At 46.2% G+C, this 19363-nt stretch overlaps 1 protein-coding gene across 5 annotated transcripts in view; it reads left to right on the top strand.

The window, feature by feature from the left end:
- Positions 1–19363, top strand: part of IFT38 (intraflagellar transport 38) — a 218047-nt gene that overhangs the window by 89085 nt on the left and 109599 nt on the right. For all 5 annotated transcript variants that reach the window (XM_090024409.1, XM_090024411.1, XM_090024410.1 and 2 more), the window contains exons 7-8: positions 1942–2075; positions 2927–3068. In XM_090024409.1, coding sequence (XP_089880535.1) covers positions 1942–2075; positions 2927–3068 — 276 coding nt within the window. The remainder of the gene's footprint in view (positions 1–1941; positions 2076–2926; positions 3069–19363) is intronic.

Below are 19363 nucleotides of genomic sequence, written 5' to 3'. Positions count from 1 at the left end.
GTTCGTTAGTGGGTCTGACTACACTTGCAAAGGCTTTGTGGCACTTATGGATACAAGTGTCCCTCTCCCTTACAAATAGTGCATTTTAGGGACTCCTGGTACTCTGCTGCTCTGTGCCCTTCACATCTGTAGTACACTGTGAGGGGATAGTGTGCAGACAGGTGCCCCACCTTTTTGCATTTGCTGCACCATTTTGGTTGCCTGTGGTACATTAAAAAATCCCAGTGTGCCCTGATCCGGATCACTAACCAGCACCCCACCTGGGCTTCACTCATCCACTTGTAACACTAGTTGTGTCCTCCCAGATCCCGTCCAGATACTGTATTTATTCCTTACTTTCTCTATGAACATGGCCCTTTGGACATACTTTTCCATCCATCTTTCTGTGTCTTTTGCTTCTAGCAAATCCACGTACATTCAAACTATAATCATGCTTTCTCTTGATTTTTCTCTGTTATGAGTTTTATCCCTTTTAATTCCTCCTTTCCACATTTCTCTGCAGATTTCTTCCAAAGGTTCTCATACCCTTTTTCATCCCAGTAAGTCAATTCCCAAGTCTTTTGGTTCAAGAAAGGTATCGGGCTGGTGAGATGCTCCACCGGCAGCTCCAAAATCTCAAACAGTACCTTTTTTAGGGAATCATATCTATTCATTGTTGATCCTGTCTGCCTCCCCATTGTCAGTCCCTTTGCCAGTTAAAGTTGCCTTTATCTGCAACCTCCACTCCTCTCTAGCTGTTCTCAGTGTCTCTTCCATGTGTTCCTACTGCACCACTCCCTGTGGGCTGACTTGCTGTTGTGTTCCTGCTGTCCTCTGCTGCTCACTCCATGTACCTTCTCCTTCTGCTCCCACTCTGTCTCCCACTTTCCTGTGCTCCTCTCTTCCTTCTGGCATCATCACTGTCATCATTGCTGCCTCTTCTGTTGCTGCTACTGGCACCTTCTTTCTTCCTTTATTCTCCACCTTTGTCTACACTCCATCTGTCTCCAGACTTTCATTTCTGTTCTTCAACTTGTTTTCCATCTCATGCTTATTTGCCATCACTGCAGTTCATGTATAGTTTCTACTATATGTAAGTGGATACAAAAGTGCTGTATAAAAGTGTGTTTATGGAGTACTTGTGCTAAAGCTTACAGCATTTTCAAGTAAGGTAAAAGGCATCAATTCTGGATGACCTAAGTCTATGGGTAATTTACCTAAGTAAATTACTGCAGGCATATTTATTTCAAGGTGTTTTCAAATTTGCCCCCCACTTCCATGTGCTCAGGGAGAACAGGGTCTGACAGTAAGGAGGTGGGGACTACAGGGGAAGGAAGTTGTAGGGGGCAGAAGGTAAGGGTAATATCTGATACCCCAGATATATTTTCCCAAATGTAGCAGGGGGAGGGGAACAAATTCAAGGCAAACCTCCAATAATTAGATTCTAGACCTGGAAAATTTATACATTTATAATTCTTCCATATATAGAATCTAATTATAAGAACGTTTTCTTATATTCAAGTAAATACTGTGGGTAAAATGCATAAATCAGGGACATCTTTGGTTCCAATACTTTGCATCTGAATAAGCAAAAGTTGCAGTATAAGTGCTCAGCCGTGTAGAATAAGACTGTAATCTGTAACTAATCCTAAAATATAGAAAGAGAAAAACAGGCAAACTAACTGTTATGGGAGAGCAGGATTGTCTCTGAAGTTCTGCTAGAGGTTTGATTTGAAAAACAAGTAATGACCTTTTTAATGCTGTCATTGAGAACGACAGTGAATTACTAAGTACGTGATGTTTGTACCAAGACTGTAATATGCAGGAGCCTATGTCCAATCACATGTGAGGGGTTTTAGTTACATGACTTGTAGTGAATCAAGGTGCAGAATCAGGTCCAGAGTCAGATTACAGCATAGCAAATTACATCTCATCCACTAATTCTTTCTTTCTTCCTTTCAGGAACAAGTCCAGAAGACTAAAGACATGTTAAATAATGTGGCTTTGGATGAAGCCAATTTGGAAGTCAAGATAGAAAAAAGAAAATTGGAACTGGAAAGAAACCGGAAGCGACTTCAGACCCTACAGAGTGTCCGGTAAAGACTGTGTACTGATTATTCATGGCAGAATAAGATTAGGTGTTGATAACCTGTATTCTTAATATCTAGTACAGTGAAGAGTGAAGCATGCCAGCTGGCAGCCTGTGGGACTCCTGGTCAGGGTGCCACTCCCAATTTGCTTTTAACTGCTGCTGCTAGAGTCCCTAGGTTTTCCATCCTTTCTCCAACTTCTGATGCCTGTCACCGTCCCTTGGTGACAGAGTGGCACAACTAGTGGGGCTGAGGATCTGGTGATCACAGGCCTTTAAGGCAGGGCTGGGAAACTCCTCGAAGGTGTGCAAGAGTGAGGCATGTGAAGGCATTTTGCTTGGCACTCAGGGAAGGGGCCAGGGCTGTGCTGCCACAACAAGGATCAGGCCCCTCATGGCTGCCCCACTGTCTACCCCTGGCATGGCAACATCTTACAAGTCAAGGTTGCAGGTGTTTTTGACACTCTACCCAAAACCATTGCCAACCCCTGCTTTAAGGGATCTGGGAATTCCACATGACATTGGGGTGGCTCACCCAGTTCATAGGGGGGGCTACGTGGTGCAACAAGAGGGTTTTATACAACAGGTCAGAGGTCTGTATGGTGCAGCAGGGGACACTTGTGCAATGCAACAAGGGTCGGTGAGGTGGGGACTCATGTGTCAGCCTAATCAGGCCCACATTAAACTGGTTGTCTACTTATATTCCGTTTTAAAGACACTGGGGATAGAGCCTTTACAGTGGAAAGCCATGCTTTGGACTAGACTAATAGAAATGCAATGGCATGCAAGTACATGTTTCAGAGTTCTGCAGCAACAAATAGATTTGATTTTCCATGTTGTTGTCCCTGATCTCTCCAGCCCAGCTTTCATGGATGAATATGAGAAGATTGAGGAGGAACTGCAGAAACAGTACAGCAGTTACCTAGAAAAATTCCGTAACCTGACTTATCTGGAGCAGCAGCTGGATGATCATCATAGGGTAGAGCAAGAGAGGTTTGAGGTAAGAGAGTTTTGTATTCCCAAGCAAAACAGTAACTCAGCTACAGGCACTGATTTTAAAATGGATTCTCTTGTTCATTCCACTAATCATGCTTTTGCAGTAACCAGAAGACACTCATTGCCTGTAGCATTTCCCATGGTAGCAAGCTGTTCATTAACAGATGTCCTGAGAGTTGTCCCCAGTAGCCATTTTGTGCATCACCTATTAGTAAATTTGAGTGGCCCTAAATAAATAAGATAATGCATGTCTTTCCTTTTGAGTCAGTGGAATTGAGTCCGTCTAATACCTGTCTAAATAAGAGCAGCATTGGGTGCTTCCAATTTTATCAGTTTTTCCCAGTCCTCTCTTATTTTTCCTGACTCCCGTGGCTCATAAAGATTATTTTCAGAAGTGAACTTCCACCTACTAATTCAGTATAGTTACTTTTCTTGGTAGTACCAATCTTCTGGTTTATTTCTTGTTTATTTCTTATCACCCTGCTTTTTTATGTTTTATTTTAATCCATAAAAGTTTACTGTTTCCATCTGTCACCACTGCTTGCCCTTCACTATTAGTAAATATACTGTTCAGTGTTTGATGCACAGCACTTTCTCTTTCCAGGCCTTCCTGTGTTGCATCTGTAGATTGTATCTCTTTTAGCTAACACAGGTTGTCTCCCCTCCTAACAGAAATGTTCAGCATTAAGAGGTCACTGGTACCCAAAATATAAATGCATACTGCAGCATCAACTGTACATTCAAATGTGGTTTGAAAATGAATAGTCACAGAATTTGGTCCAGTGTTTTTCTTCACCTTCTCCCTCTTGTATATCAATGTCATGATGGGCTTCAGTCATGATAACATTATATGGCCTCTGCTTATATGAAAGTTCCTTCCTGACCTTCAGATCTCTACATCTGGAGTTTGTGAATGTATTTACTTATTGTAACAACTTGATTCTGTTGTGCTAACTTTGCCCAGAAGCCTCTCAATATGCAGGTATTTTGTTGTGTGTGTGTTTGTACTCTGTTAGCACATCTACATGAGATGTTTACTGTGCAGTTGTCTAATTAACTGTACAGTAAATGTCTCAGCGTCTACACATGCGCCTTTCTTAGTGGGCATGAAACTAATAAACTCCTCCATAGGGTAGTCTTGTAAAATACAAATACTACCTGCTGCAGAGTTTTTCATGCACAGGGAGCTTCAGGGTGGGGCTAGCTGGCACATGGAGATGGGGGAGTAGCTGTTGTGTGTGTGCGCACATATATACTGTACTATGTTGCCAACACATTTTTGCACAATTGATGAGGGAGTTTCACTGTATTTTATAATTGTGGGAAATATAACAAAATCTATGATTTCTGCCCCATTACAGATAAACTGCCAGAAAAAACATGCTGATATTACTGTTTTTTGCTGCATTATATATATGAGATTAAAAATAAAAACCCTATGTACGAAAGGTACCAAACAAGGGATTTGAAAAATGGATGTATGATTGACAAGTCAGAGCTTTTGACAGTTTCTTAATCCTTATAATCCAATTTCCCATTTAACATCCCTTACGATCAGCATTCTCTTTAGATGTTAATTCACAGGTTTCTATTCTAGAATCACCATGGTATTTTCATCTATGGTTTATATGGTAATATTGCTGTCCTCTCAAATATCTTGGGCAGAACATATGTCTCCAGTTAAAAGATAATCGTACAATGAAGCCTAAAATCTGATCTCTCCCTTCTGTTCAAATTCTGTCAAAACTTAATCCTGAGACTGGAAAAGTTTTGGACAGAGTTGCTTAAGACTGTTTATAAAATTCTGCATGACAGGCAGTTACGAGCTTGCATCCAAGCATTCAAAGGGGTTTTGTTTGATCACAATATGATGAAGAAAAGCATTCGTCATCCATGAATTTTCTGTTTTAGCAACATAGATAGCACTTAGTTTAGGTCTTGTTTTTTTTACTTTCTCACAAACACTGACACACGCAGAGAGAATCTGCTTCTATGCATAGGACTCTCTTTTTTTTTGACACGGTAATTGGTGGGTGACTATTGCAGTAACCCACGCAAAAGTAGGGGGCATAAAAACTTGTAATGAAAAGGCATTTTTCTTCATTCCCTGTTAGGTTCTGTGACTTGGTATATGCATTTTTTTTAAGTTGTCACTCCTCGGTAAGCTCCTTAGCAAAGTGATATATTTTATATTGGAGTCTGAATGTTATCAGATTTGAATTCTGTTTTTTCTTTCACACTTGGGGTCTTGCCACTGAGAATGCATTGTCCCTTTTAATTAAATATCTATAACCAAGCCTTTTTTAACTGCATTGCTCTGTGAAGTATGGTCACATATTTTCAAAGAATAAGGCCAGAAGAAGGTGTTACATCATCTAATCTAATCTCCATGTCAGAAAGAGCCCATTAAGTTTCACCTTGATGGTTACTGGTAAGAATCCCTGTTCCTTTAAATATTGATCTTGATGTAAAAGAACACCTTTGCTGGAAGTCTGAGTTTTCCAGCAACAAAAATACCACATCTCATCCTCTGTTACATTTCTGGTTCTTTTGAAGCCCTCTTAGCAAGGCTTGCCTGGGCCATAGCTTACATTATTCATTTTTTGGAGAATGGCAGTAAAAACTAGCATGGAACAATGCCCTAGGACAGATTTTTAAATTGTTAATTTGTATAATCAAAATACATTTTATTTTTGAGTGCTCTAACTTTTAAAAAAGCTTTTGACATTTGCTGATTTAACTGTATCATAGCCAGCATATCACAAGATAGCATGCTGTGCATGTTTATGTCATATTATTAAACACAGGTAAGGAATACTTTTGACCTGTAGACTTGAGAGACAAATTACGGAAATCAAGTAAAACTTTGCATCTCATCCTGTAATTACCTTAAAAAATCATGTCTTCCTTAAAGGTATCAAGGATTTAGCAAATCTAAATAATAACATCAGGGATAAATGATTTTTTTCAGCTCTATGCAGATATAAAGCTTGTGTGGTCCAGATCCATCTCTTTAAGCATTTTTGGAGTTCAGACAGGTTTAACAGGTCACACTTTAAAAGAACAATTTGTTCTAAAATTAGTATGGAGTATTAGGAAATGATGCCACTTGTCCTGGGTTTTATCCTTTTCAGGCTTACCAGAAGAAAAATACATGCAAGGTAACTGCATTTAATCCATTGCAATACCATGTCCTTCAAACTGTTAAAATTTACTAAACTCTACATTGATTTTCCAATCCTGATGTCTCGGGGGCATTCAGATAAAAGAGCCCTGAGCTGCACTCTGGGGGCTCCAGGGATGGGAGCCAGGCATAAAAACAAAAAAAACAAGAAAATTACTTGCCTGCAGGAGGGGGCACAATGCGGCAGGAACAAAGAGTAGAGCTTGCGCGGGTTACAAGTCACACCTTTATCCAGCTGAAGCCGGCCTGTGATGTCATGAGCAATCTCTGGCCGGCAGAAATAAGAAGAATAGCTGTAGGAGAAGCAGCAAGGGGAGCAGGACAGGCGGCAGACGCTCTCCACAGCGGCAGCAGCTGGTGCTTGTGTAGTGGAGGCAAATCAAGGCAGGGAGCGGCAGCAAAATCAACAGGGTCTTCCTGCTCAGGCAAGGGAGAATCAAAGCCCCAAGGGCTAAAGGTTGCTGGGGGCAGGACATTGCAGGCAGCGCCAAAGGAGGATGGCACTGCAGGCTGCACTCAGCAATGTGAAGGGAGCAACAGTACAGAGGAAAGGGCTACAGCAGACCCAGGGGAGAAGACAGGTCATCCTCCCAAATACTCTCAGGTACTGGCTATAGGAGACAGGTTGGTGGCAGCAGAGCTGAAGAAACTGCCCAGGAAGGGTGTTGAGGGGACCCCATTGAATTTTGACATTGAGGCCGGTGGAACAGCCCAATAGACTGCCCAGACCCTTATTTTGTTTTTTGTTCAATTTTCTTTTTCCCTTTTTTGTAGGGCGGTGATGAGGCACGCAAGCCTCACGAATTGAGTCTCTTAGTACAGAAAGACCCCAGCAAGGGGAAGTGAGGGAGGCCAGCGTTGCGGCTTCCTTCCCCTTCTTTTTCATTTTGCGTTCCTGTTTTTTGTTGTTTCCCCCTCTTTTTGGTTATCCCAGAGGGGGTAGAGGCCCGGTCTATGCGACTAGTAGGCCTATGGGCCACCACAGGTGAAGTGTGCACATGACACAAAACCTGAGGGAGGCATCGTGGGCAAGGAAACATCTACACCAGAGGGACGGCTGCCTCAAGACCTGGTATCCCGCCGGAGGTTGGCATGAGGTTGGGGTGTGAAGCAGGTGGAGCCCCACCAATGGCTGTCAAACAGAGTACCAACCCCAGAGGGGCCTCCAGCAGTTCACCCCTCACTGGTAGTACATTCAAAGTCATAGCAGGCAAGTTTGGGGGCAGCCACCAAGGCAATAATGACCTACCTCAGGGGCCACACGAAACACCGGTATGTCCATCAATGGATGCTCGGGCCAAGGTGGCACACAAACAGTAGTTCAAGGTCAGGCGGGCACACCTGGCTTGCCTTTTCAGTCAAACAAATCTTGATCATTTGTAGGAGCAATGCAAGTCAGTTCTTTGGTTATCTTTGTCTGTGCCTATAACTAAATATCTGTCTAGCAAAATTAGATTATCCCAGCACCCCAGATGCCATTCAGTGTTGTGGAAGGATTCCTATCCACTCTTCTTTGATCAAATAAATGTTTAGAAGTGAACACAGTCTCCAAACTAGAGACCATTGTAAGTAATGAGAGTGTAATCTCTATTGCACTCAGACACAAAACCGTTGTGTGTACAATGCGGATGTTGTACAGCTAACAACATAGACCAGAGTGCATTTCCTAATTAGAAAAGTGATTTAAAGACTGCACCCAGGCACATACTTTAATTAAAGTGACACTGAGTAGATTACAAGCACCAGTCCCTTCAAAGCACAACACAGGTTTTTTTCATTCCAAAGAGATACAGTTAAAAAAGAAGAATACTTCTGCAACTGAAGCCATAATAAGCCTGTGCCTTGTCTTCCTTTATCCCCAAGTTCATCATTAAAACCACACTATAGCACTAACAGGGCTACTGTGCTTGTGCAAAAAATCTTGCCCTACCAACCACTACTGTGAGAACATGTCTGTTCAGGCAAGTAGAAGAGATGTTGCACCCAACACCTTTTACCTGTAACTTGGTTAGATGGTGATGGTGATAGAGTTCCCTGCATAGCCCTTTCCTCTTTCCTATGAAAGCCCTCTAAAATGTCTGTTAAGTATTGCATTGTCTTTATTTTATCTATTCCCATTCACTGATCTGCCCAGTGAAGTCATCTCGCTGGCTATTTCTTACGGTATGTCTGCCAAATTCATACTGTTACTGGATTGAGGGAGACTGAATAATAAATTTTGCCCTTTCCAAGTTCCTTTGACTTTTTTTTTTTTAATCACACTGTCATCTTGTGTTCCCTGATGATTTCAGCCCCTTCTCTTTGTTCATGCACAGGAGCCAAATAGCTCCTCTTTTGCCAAGCCTTGTCAAAGACTTGCAATTACTTCTGTAGTTGTGTAACAAATCATTAGCCTTCCTTAATTACTTCTTAGATAGAAACTATACCCTGGACTTTAAACTATTCAATTGTTATTACTTTCACTACATTCACTTAAAAGACCGTTTTCAGTTTTTTTCAAATTGAGGTGGAAAAAGGCTGCCTGCAGCTCAAAACCTACTTTCATCTACCTTTTAAAATGCAACAGAGTCTGAGTGAAACTGATAGAGTGGAAAAAGATGGGTTATTTTAAAACTGAACTCAGTGACACTGTTTTGATGATAACTTAAATCATTTATAATTTGTTGGCCATTTTTGCCTGCTCCCTTTCTCTGTGAACAGAATATGTCTTTCCTTTCTTATCCTTCTCAAAGAAGTTTCCTGTAGCACTTTTTCCTCCTTTAAGTACTTTCACCCAAGAGACTGCACCATAAAATGTCTCCTTTTAAGGCATCTTCTATGTTTCTACCATCAGTTTTACATTATGGTGGCAGTGTAATGGACAGCTAGTAATAGGTGCTTCCTCTCCAGCCCAGATCAAGGCCACTGCACAGGTAATGTGCCTGGCCTCTGCCAGCCTTAGGAACAGGAGTTGCAAAGTTACTTCTGAACTACTCTCTCTACCATTGTTTTCATTAAATGAGCCATGTTGTTCAGTACAGTTTCCTGGCATTGCTTATAGTTGCATCTTCCAGTTGGTTCTAATAAAGACCTTAGGACCTTATGAGTAGGTCTCTATACATAGAAATATGTCCCATCAGAAGCAGTGTGGTCCAGTACACAAGACCCTGAATTAGGAGTTAGGACACTTAAGCCATGTGTGCCTAGTAAATTTATTGTGCCTGGCAGCAGTACCCTCAAGCATGACATGCTGCTTCAGGCAGCTTACTCCCTAAACCAGAAGCAATGTAGCCCTATCTCTACATTGCCACAAGCAGGTGAATTAGCTCAGGGACAGGCTAATTAACCCTTTCAGTACTGCACAGTAGCCTACCTGAAATGACTTTGTGGACAGGACTACCTTGCTTCCAAGTTAGGAGGCACCCTGTGCATAGCAAGCAGCACAGCATGCTTCAGGGTGTGGCTGCTGAGCATGCATCCTGACGCAGGGTCCTGATCTCCCCAAGGCCCCCTTGCCATGCCAAGTTGGCCCAAAGGGCACCCTCGATTCTCGCCCGCCGCATCTTTGATGGTAAAATATATATTGGGGAGGCTGCCTTTTTGTCGTCTTAGACACAGTTTTGTTGTACTCTCTGACCCCGTGCATTCCTGGACCCCTTGTGGGTCCTGTTCTACAATAGGTGTTTCGGGGTACCCTAGCCTTATGGGCTATGCATGGCTCCAACAGCCCCTTTACCATGCCCCACACCCTCTTCAAAGTGTCAATCCAATCCCCTTACCCTACCCAATCAGTTGCTCTGCTTTCTGCTTCCTGCCCAGGCTGCTGCTGTGCTGCCTGTTTCCTTCATGATTTGCCATGTGCCACACACAGGGGCTGTCTGTGCCACTTGTGGCACATGTGGCAACCTCTGCTCTGGAGCATTTAATTCTAGCTGCCAACCAGGAAGTTGTTGGACACAAGAGCCAGTGTTTCAATCTGGTAAAATACTTCTTATGAAATGTCCAGTTTAGTTGGAAATGTGTCCTATTCAAAGGCTCACTAGGAACCTGTCTAAAAAGCTTTCTTACTGAACATACTATTATCTTTCATCTAAATAGATAGATAGTGAAAGGTAATAGTCAGTTTCCATGTTAACTGAATGTCTTTTGTTATTTCAATATCTCAGCCTTACTAAAACTCAGAACAGCAAGGGATGAGTGAATTTTTAAACCTTAGTCCTCAACATCTGCTCCTACCAAATGGGAGAAACTTCCTTCTTATAGTTTCATAGTTTCTAGGGTCGGAAGGGACCTGAGCAGATCATCTAGTCCGACCCCCTGCCATGGCAGGAAAGAATACTGGGGTCAAATGAGCCCAGCAAGATGTTCATCTAACCTCCTCTTAAACACCCCCAGGGTAGGAGCCTGCACCACTTCTCTTGGAAGCTGGTTCCAGACCCTAGCCGCCCTGACCGTGAAGTAGCGCCTCCTGATATCTAACCTAAACCTACCCTCTGCCAGCTTATTCCTGGTCACTCCTGGCGGTGCTTGGGGGAACAGTGACTCCCCCAATGCCTGCTGATCCCCCCTGACTAGTTTATAACAGGCTACAAGATCCCCCCTCAGCCTTCTCTTGTGGAGGCTGAACAGGTTCAGGTCCCGTAGCCTCTCCTCCTAGGGCCTGCCCTGTTGTCCCCTGATCATACGTGTGGCCCTCCTCTGGATGCTCTCCATGCTGTCGACATCCCTCTGACCCTGTTCTTATCAGAACATCCCCTTGCTACTTCACTAGAAAATCTTTGTCTCTATTCTTTATTGCCTGCCTCTGTTTTTCTTGACTTAGTTATCTTCTGGCTACACCCAAAAATATATTTCTAATATAAAATACTTCACAAATTGAAATCTTGCTTCTGACTATCTCTGACTTTAATATCATTCTCCTCCATTTAGACTTTTGCCTTCAGTTAGAAATATTGAAGTCATCTTTGCCTGAGCTTTCCCTTTCCTTCTACAGATGGTTTGTCTTTTATCCACCTGAATCATTGTCAGTTTACACTGCTGCTTTTATTCTCCTTCTGTGGCATTAACCATGTTTGAAGTCAGTCTTCTCTTTCTAAATATCTGCTCTGCAAATCTCACTAAGCTCACACACTGTTTTCAATTACTCCAGAAAGGGCATTTGTATTGTCCTTATTTTATGCTACCTTCTCTGGTGGCCTGTTCATCTTTTAGGAGCATAAGACTGGAAGGGGCCTCCTGGGCTACTGGGGACTACATTTGTAGGCAGTCCCCAAAATCTTCACTTGAAATTCTCACCCACAACTACAAGGCACAGTGCCCAAAACAAAACAACAGAACACCCTATAACATGCTGTAGATACAAGAGAAGTATTTAAGGGTATCTCTTTATGCAGTGGTGCTCCACCATACCAGCACACAGGCAGATGAGTAGAGCACAACCACTGGATCCAAAACCAGTCCAGATCCAGCAAGCAGGGCTGGGTCTGTGAGCCATATCCAGCATACAAGGGACCCTGTGCACCATGTCTGATCTGCAGACCAACTGCATGCACCGTGGTTAGTCCAGCTGTGGACTGATCCTGCATGCCAGATCTAGGGCCATGCACCAGGTCTTATACTTTGTACTAGGTCCAGGACCAATTAATGCTGCTACTGGTCCTGAAATTTCCAACCTAGGGGAACCCCAGGGGCCAGATGACTTGGCTCTGTGGGTTAGATCCAGCCTAGAGATTGTACTTTGAGCAGCACTGTCTTTATGAGTGCCAACTTCAGTTTTGCTCTTTCAAAGTAGTGAATTCCATTCTCTAGGCTGAAAAAATTTTGAGTGACTGAGACCCAGATGGGCACAGAGTCTGTGGTTTGATCTCCAAATATACACAAAAGAAATCATAGAATTAGTCAATCTTGGGGACCTCCCTTATATTTTATAAGGGAGGATTATTCTGCGGTTGCTCAGGGATGCAGGGGGGCAGCCAGGAAGGCCAAGGCAGGGATGGAACTGGGACTAGCTTCCCGGATCAAGGACAACTAGAAGTCCTTTTTTAAATATATAGGGGGCAAAAAGAAGGTTCTGGGTAACGTGGGGCCGCTGCTGGACACGCTAGGAAATTTGGTCGTCACACCAGATGACAAAGCTAACCTGTTTAACGACGTCTTTGCCTCCATTTTCCTGAGCAGGGACTGGAACAGCCACCCCTCCTCTGGGCCCCCTAGGCCAAGGGTTAGTGAGGAACTAGTTAGGGAACTTCTGGAGGGACTGGATGTATTCAGCTCAGCTGCTCCGGATGATCTCCACCCTAGAGTACTGAGGGAATTAGTTGAGGTCATTGTGGGATCCCTGGCACAGCTGTACGAGCACTCGTGGTGCTCTGGTGTGGTGCCAGAGGACTGGAAGAGGGCCAGCATGGTTCCCATTTTCAAAAAAAGGAGGAAGGAGGACCTGGGAAACTATAGGTCAGTTAGTCTTACCTCGACCCCGGGCAAGCTATTTGAGGGAATTATCCTGGCACATGTCCACGAGGGGCCAGCAGGAGAGATTTTGCTTAGGGCAACCAACATGGGTTCATTAGAAGCAAGTCCTCTCAGACCGACCTGGTAGCCTTCTATCACCAGGTCACCAAATCCTTAGACGCAGGGGTAGCAGTGGACATAGTCTTCCTGGACTTTCGGAAGGCCTTCGACACTGTCTCTCATCCCATTCTCATTAAGAAACTGGGGGGGCTGTGGTGTCGACACTTACACAGTCAGATGGGTTGCCAACTGGCTGGAGGGTCGCACCCAGAGAGTGGTGGTGGACGGGACATTTTCAACCTGGAGGGATGTGGGCAGTGTGGTTCCACAGGACTCGGTCCTCGGACCCGCACTGTTCAACATCTTCATCAGTGACCTGGACAAGGGGGTAAAAAGCACCCTGTTCAAATTTGCTGACGACACAAAGATGTGGGGGGATGTGGGCACGTTAGAAGGGAGGAATAGGCTGCAATCAGACCTAGACAGGTTACAGGGGCGGGTGGATGAGAATAGGATGGGATTCAACACTGACAAGTGCAAGGGGATGCACCTGGGGAGGAAAAACCAGCACCATACCTACAGGCTGGGGAACTCCCTTCTTGTCAGTACAGAGGCAGAAAAGGATCTTGGAGTCGTCATTGATGCCAAGATGAACATGGGCCGGCAGTGTGGGGATGCAGTCAGGAAGGTCAACCACACCTTGTCATGCATCCACAGATGCATCTCGAGCAGGTCCAAGGAGGTGATCCTCCCCCTCTATGCAACACTGGTCAGGCTGCAGTTGGAGTACTGCGTCCAGTTCTGGGCACCGCACTTCAAGAGGGATGTGGACAACATGAGAGGGTCCAGAGGAGGGCCACTCGCATGCTCAGGGGGCAGCAGGGCAGGCCCTACGAGGAGAGGCTACGGGACCTGAACCTGTTCAGCCTCCACAAGAGAAGGCTGAGGGGGATCTAGTGGCCTGTTACAAACTAGTCAGAGGGGACCAGCAGGCACTGGGGGAGTCCCTGTTCCCCTGAGCACTCCCAGGAGTGACTAGAAATAACGGTCACAAGCTGGCAAAGGGTAGATTCAGACTAGATATCAGGAGGCGCTACTTCATGGTCAGGGTGGCTAGGATCTGGAACCAACTTCCAAGAGAAGTGGTGCTGGCTCCTACCCTGGCAGTCTTTAAGAGAAGGCTAGATGAACACCTTGCTGGGGTCGTTTGACCCCAGTACTTTTTCTTGCCATGCCAGGGGATCGGACTAGATGATCTGCTCAGGTCCCTTCCGACCCTACAAACTATGAAACTATGAAAACTGGCATATTTTATTTAGTATTGAATATCATCATCTATGTTTAGTTTTTGGAATAGTTGACATCCAGGTAGAGTAAATGTTCGACATTTTCCAAGAACTGCTCTCTAATTATAATATGTGGGGAGTACTTTGTTGTTTGGGGTATGTTGGTAGGGTATTTTAGTTTGCGTGAAGTTGACATTGAGTCCAAGCATTTCATATGCTTTACAGAAGCTGTAAAGAGTGACTTTGAGCTCTTCAATTCAGTGGACACACACAACACAGTTGTCAGCATACTGAAGATCGGTAATGAAGGTGTTGGTGATCTTGGATGTCAAATACAATGACTATATGTTAAAGAGATCCCTGTCCATGCCATGCTAGATGCTGTCTCCAGAAGGAAGTCTATCAGCAATAAGATGCGGAATAGCTGCAATATAGAAAGAAAAAAGCACTGGTGCAATCACACATCCTTGCTTGACTCCAGTTATAATGGTGAATGGATCTGTTTCTGAACCATTGCTTAGAATGGTTGTTGTCATGTCATCCTGAAGAAGTATGAGGATGGGAACAAATTTGGTGGACATCCAGATCTCATCAGGATATTCCATAAAACTTCTGTGTTGATTGAGTCAGGTCAATGAAGGCCATGTAAAGATCTCTGTATTGCTCAAAGTACTTCTCCTGCAGCTGTCTTATAACAGACATCATGTCTCTTGTACCTCTGAATGGTCTAAAATCACACTGGGACTCATGTGGCATGGGGATTGAGTCTATTTAGGACAGAGGTGCACAAAATACGGCCTGCAGGCTACATCTGGCCTGCCAACAAATTCAATCTGGGGGCTGGACTCAGTGATCCTTCGGAGTCCCTTCCAGCCCAAATGTCTATGAAATCTATGAAAAATCTGGCCTGGGTGCAGGTGGTCACCACCCCATTGGATCTGGCTCAAGGGTGGCTGGTGGCTCCAGCTCCAGCCACAACATGGTCCTAGGTGGGCAGGACTGCTTCTGCTCAGCAGCATCAGCTTTTGATGTGGTGCCATCAGCTGTGGACTCAGGTAGGGGCTTCTGTCACACTGGGCAGCTGGCAGCTTCAGCTGCATACACTGCCAGCAGGTTCCATGTCAAGGCTCCGGAACCTGCTGGCTGCACCCACAACTGATGTGTGACACCCACCCACCATAGCTGAAGTTCCCACCTGGGTCCAGAGCTGAGTTTCAAGATTTTTGGCAAACTGCAGCTCCAGCTGGGTTCTGGGGGGGGGGGGCATGCACACAAAAGAAAAAGAGGGGGGGGGATGTAGTCTTTGACAATTTACCACAACTCATTAAGTGGCCCTCCAACTGAAATAATTGCCCACCCCTGATTTAGGAGAATGTGGGTGAGGATCTTTCCAGCTATGGACTGGACTGCAATGCCATGGTTATTGCTGCAATCCAGTCTAGCTCCTTCCTTGAGTTTAGTTACAATTCTGGCATGTCTTAAGTTACTGGGAAATCTCTTCATGTTTCCAGATATTCAGAATAAGGGCATGTGGTTGGTAAGTGAGCTGTTTTCTACCATGCTTAAATATTTCAGCTAGTATTCTGTTAGAACCAAATGCTTTGTTGCTTTTCATCTGCTCAATGGCTTTTAAAGCCTCTTGATTTTTTAAAATGGTCTTCAGTGGTGGAGCAGTTTGATGAAGTTGCCAGCTGAAGTTGAAGTTTGCTCAGTTGCCAGCTCCCTCAGGCAACCCAGGCTCAACCACAGCTACTGGCCCCGCTCTCCCCAAGTCAGAGCGAAAGGTGTTTGTTGTGGGAGACTCCATCCTGCGGGGCACTGAGAGGGCAATCTGCCGCCCCGACCCCTTAGCCCGGGAAGTCTGCTGCTTCCCCGGGGCCCGCATCCGAGACATTGCGGAGAGGATCCTGCAGCTTCTCCGGCCCACAGACCACTACCCCATGCTCCTTATTCACATGGGCACCAATGACACAGCTCGGAGCACCCCCAGCCAGGTCATGAGGCGCTACAAGGATTTGGGAGCGGGGCTTAGGAGTCTGGGAGCTCAGGTGGTGTTTTCGTCGATCCTCCCAGTCTCGGGCTATGGGCTGAGGAGGGAGAGGAGGATCCACGCAGTGAACCAAAAACTGCGGAGCTGGTGTCATCGGGAAGGCTTTGGCTTCCATGACCACGGCCCGCTCTTTGGCGAGAGAGGCAGCGAGCTGCTGGGAAGAGATGGCCTCCACCTCTCTCCCCTGGGGAGGAGGCTCTTCTCAGCCAGGCTGATTGACCTGCTCCACCAGGCTTTAAACTAAGCCCGCTGGGGGATGGGGGGACTACTGCCACTGCTGGCCCGCTGAGTAACCCTTGCAAAGCCAGCAGACCAAGGCACTTAAGGGAGCCCACCCCTGCCCCAGCCCTGGCACAATCTGTGGGCAAGGCAAGAGCCCCCAAGGGGACACTTGCCTGCCTGTACACTAATGCCAGGAGCCTGGGTAACATGCAGGAGGAGCTTGTCCTCCTGCTCAGTGCAAAGAATTATGACGTCATTGGGATAACAGAGACCTGGTGGGACTCCACCCATGACTGGACCACGGGTATAGAGGGCTATACCCTGTATAGGAGGGATCGTGTAGACAAAAGGGGCGGGGGTGTAGCTCTCTATGTGAAGGAAAGCTACATGTCCCTGCAAGCTGATGTTGGCGACCGACATGGACAGGTAGAGACCCTCTGGGTAAAAATTCATGGGAAAAATGGCACGGGGACACAACGGTGGGAGTCTGCTACAGACCTCCCACTCAAAGTCCTGAGCTTGACCAGGAGTTCGCCCGGGAACTGACTGAGGCTGCTTGCTCCAGGACCTTGGTTGTCATGGGTGACTTCAGTTACCCGGACATCTCATGGGAAGATCACTCAGCAAAATCCGAGCGGTCGCAAAGTTTCTCTCGTGCATGGATGACCTCTACCTGACTCAAGAAGTCTATGGGCCAACGAGAGGCAAAGTGCTGCTCGACCTGGTACTGGCTACGGGGGACGACCTAATCGGTGACCTAGTGATCGATGGGAAGCTGGGTGACAGCGACCACGAGCTGATCACCTTCACCATCCGCCGTAAAGCCGGCAAGTCAGTCAGCAACACAGAAGTCCTTGACTTCAGAAAAGCCGACTTTGACAAGCTCAAGAGACTAGTCGGTCAGGCCCTCAGGGACCGTGACCCCAGGGAGATGGGAGTTCAAGAAGAGTGGTTGCTTCTCAAGGAAGCGATCCTCAATGCACAAGCTAAATCTATTCCAACACGGAGGAAAGGCAGCAAGAAGGCACAGCAGCCCTCCTGGCTCTCCAGGGACCTAGAGGACCTCCTGCGGCTAAAAAGGAAAGCCTACAAAGGATGGAGAACGGGATTCACCTCCAAGGAGAATTATTCTGCACTGGTCCGGTCCTGCAGGGAGCAAACCAGGAAAGCTAAGGCTGCAACTGAACTCCAACTAGCTTCAAGCATTAAGGACAACAAAAAGTCCTTTTTCAGATATGTGGGGAGCCGGAGGAAAAGCAAGGGCAATGTTGGACCCCTGCGAAACCAGATGGGGCAACTGACAACTGACGCCCAGGAAAAAGCCAACCTATTAAATAGGTACTTTGCGTCAGTCTTTCATCAGTCCCATGGGACGCCCATGCCTGCTATGGGACAGGGAGATCCAGGTGATGGGGATCCCCTACCCTCCATCAATGCTGACCTCGTGAAGGAACACCTTGAGAAGCTGGATACCTTCAAGTCAGCCGGCCCTGACAACCTGCACCCCAGGGTACTCAAGGAGCTGGCGAGCGTCATAGCCCAGCCCCTGGCATGGATCTTTGAAAACTCCTGGCGCTCTGGTGTAGTGCCCGAAGACTGGAAGAAGGCCAATGTGGTGCCGATCTTCAAGAAAGGGAGGAGAGTGGATCTGGCTAACTACAGGCCCATTAGCCTGACTTCTATCCTGGTGAAGATCTTAGAAAAGTTTATTAAGGAGGCTATCCTTGATGGACTGGCCCAGGCTAACATTCTAAGGGACAGCCAGCATGGGTTTGTTGCGGGTAGGTCTTGTTTGACCAATCTCATTTCCTTCTATGACCAGGTGACCTATCACTTGGACAAGGGAGAAGAGATTGATGTCATATATCTTGACTTCAAAAAAGCCTTTGATCTGGTATCCCACGATCACCTCTTGGCCAAACTGGCCAGTTGTGGCCTTGGGTCCACCACCATCCTCTGGCTGGGAAACTGGCTCCGTGGTCGGACCCAGAGGGTTGTAATCGATGGCAGTCACTCATCGTGGTGCCCTGTGACCAGTGGGGTCCCTCAAGGCTCTGTCCTGGGACCCATCCTGTTCAACATCTTCATTAATGATGTGGACACTGGAGTCAGGAGTGGACTGGCCAAGTTCGCCGATGACACCAAACTTTGGGGCAAAGCATCCACGCCAGAAGATAGGCGGGTGATCCAGGCTGACCTGGACAAGGTCAGTAAATGGGCGGACGAGAACCTGATGGTGATTAACACCGAAAAATGCAAGGTTCTCCACCTTGGGAGGAAAAACCTGCAGCATCCTTATAGGCTCGGCAGTGCTACGTTGGATAGCACTACAGAAGAAAGAGACTTGGGGGTCATCATTGACCACAAGATGAACATGAGCCTGCAATGCGATGCTGTGGCTAGTAAAGCGACCAAAACGTTGGTTTGCATCCATAGATGCTTCTCGAGCAAATCCCGGGACGTCATTCTCCCCTTGTGCTCGGCCTTGGTGAGGCCGCAGCTGGAGTACTGCGTCCAGTTTTGGGCTCCACAATTCAAAAAGGATGTGGAGAAGCTTGAGAGAGTCCAGAGGAGAGCCACGCGCATGATCAGAGGTCAGGAAAACAGATCTTACGATGACAGGCTGAGAGCCATGGGACTCTTTAACCTGGAAAAGCGCAGGCTCAGGGGTGATCTGATGGCCACCTATAAGTTTATCAGGGGTGACCACCAGGATCTGGGGGAACGTTTGTTCACCAGAGCGCCCCAAGGGATGACTAGGTCAAACAGTCACAAAGTCCTGCAAGACCGTTTCAGGCTGGACATAAGGAAGAATTTCTTTACTGTCCGAGCCCCCAAGGTCTGGAACAGTCTGCCAGCGGAGGTGGTTCAAGCACCTACATTGAACACCTTCAAGAGTAAATTGGATGCTTATGTTGCTGGGATCCTATGACCCCAGCTGATTTCCTGCCCTTTGGGCAGGGGGCTGGACTCGATGATCTCCCGAGGTCCCTTCCAGCCCTAATGTCTATGAAATCTATAAAGAAGGAATACTTCACAGTGGCTGCTAAGGTGGAAGAAGGCTGCAG

The sequence above is a fragment of the Crocodylus siamensis genome, chromosome 12, assembly GCF_052110815.1.
Source record: "Crocodylus siamensis isolate JL-2025a chromosome 12, ASM5211081v1, whole genome shotgun sequence".
Lineage (NCBI taxonomy): Eukaryota > Metazoa > Chordata > Crocodylia > Crocodylidae > Crocodylus > Crocodylus siamensis.
The sequence above is the reverse complement of the archived record's forward strand: the minus strand, read 5'-3'. Positions and strand labels throughout refer to the sequence as shown.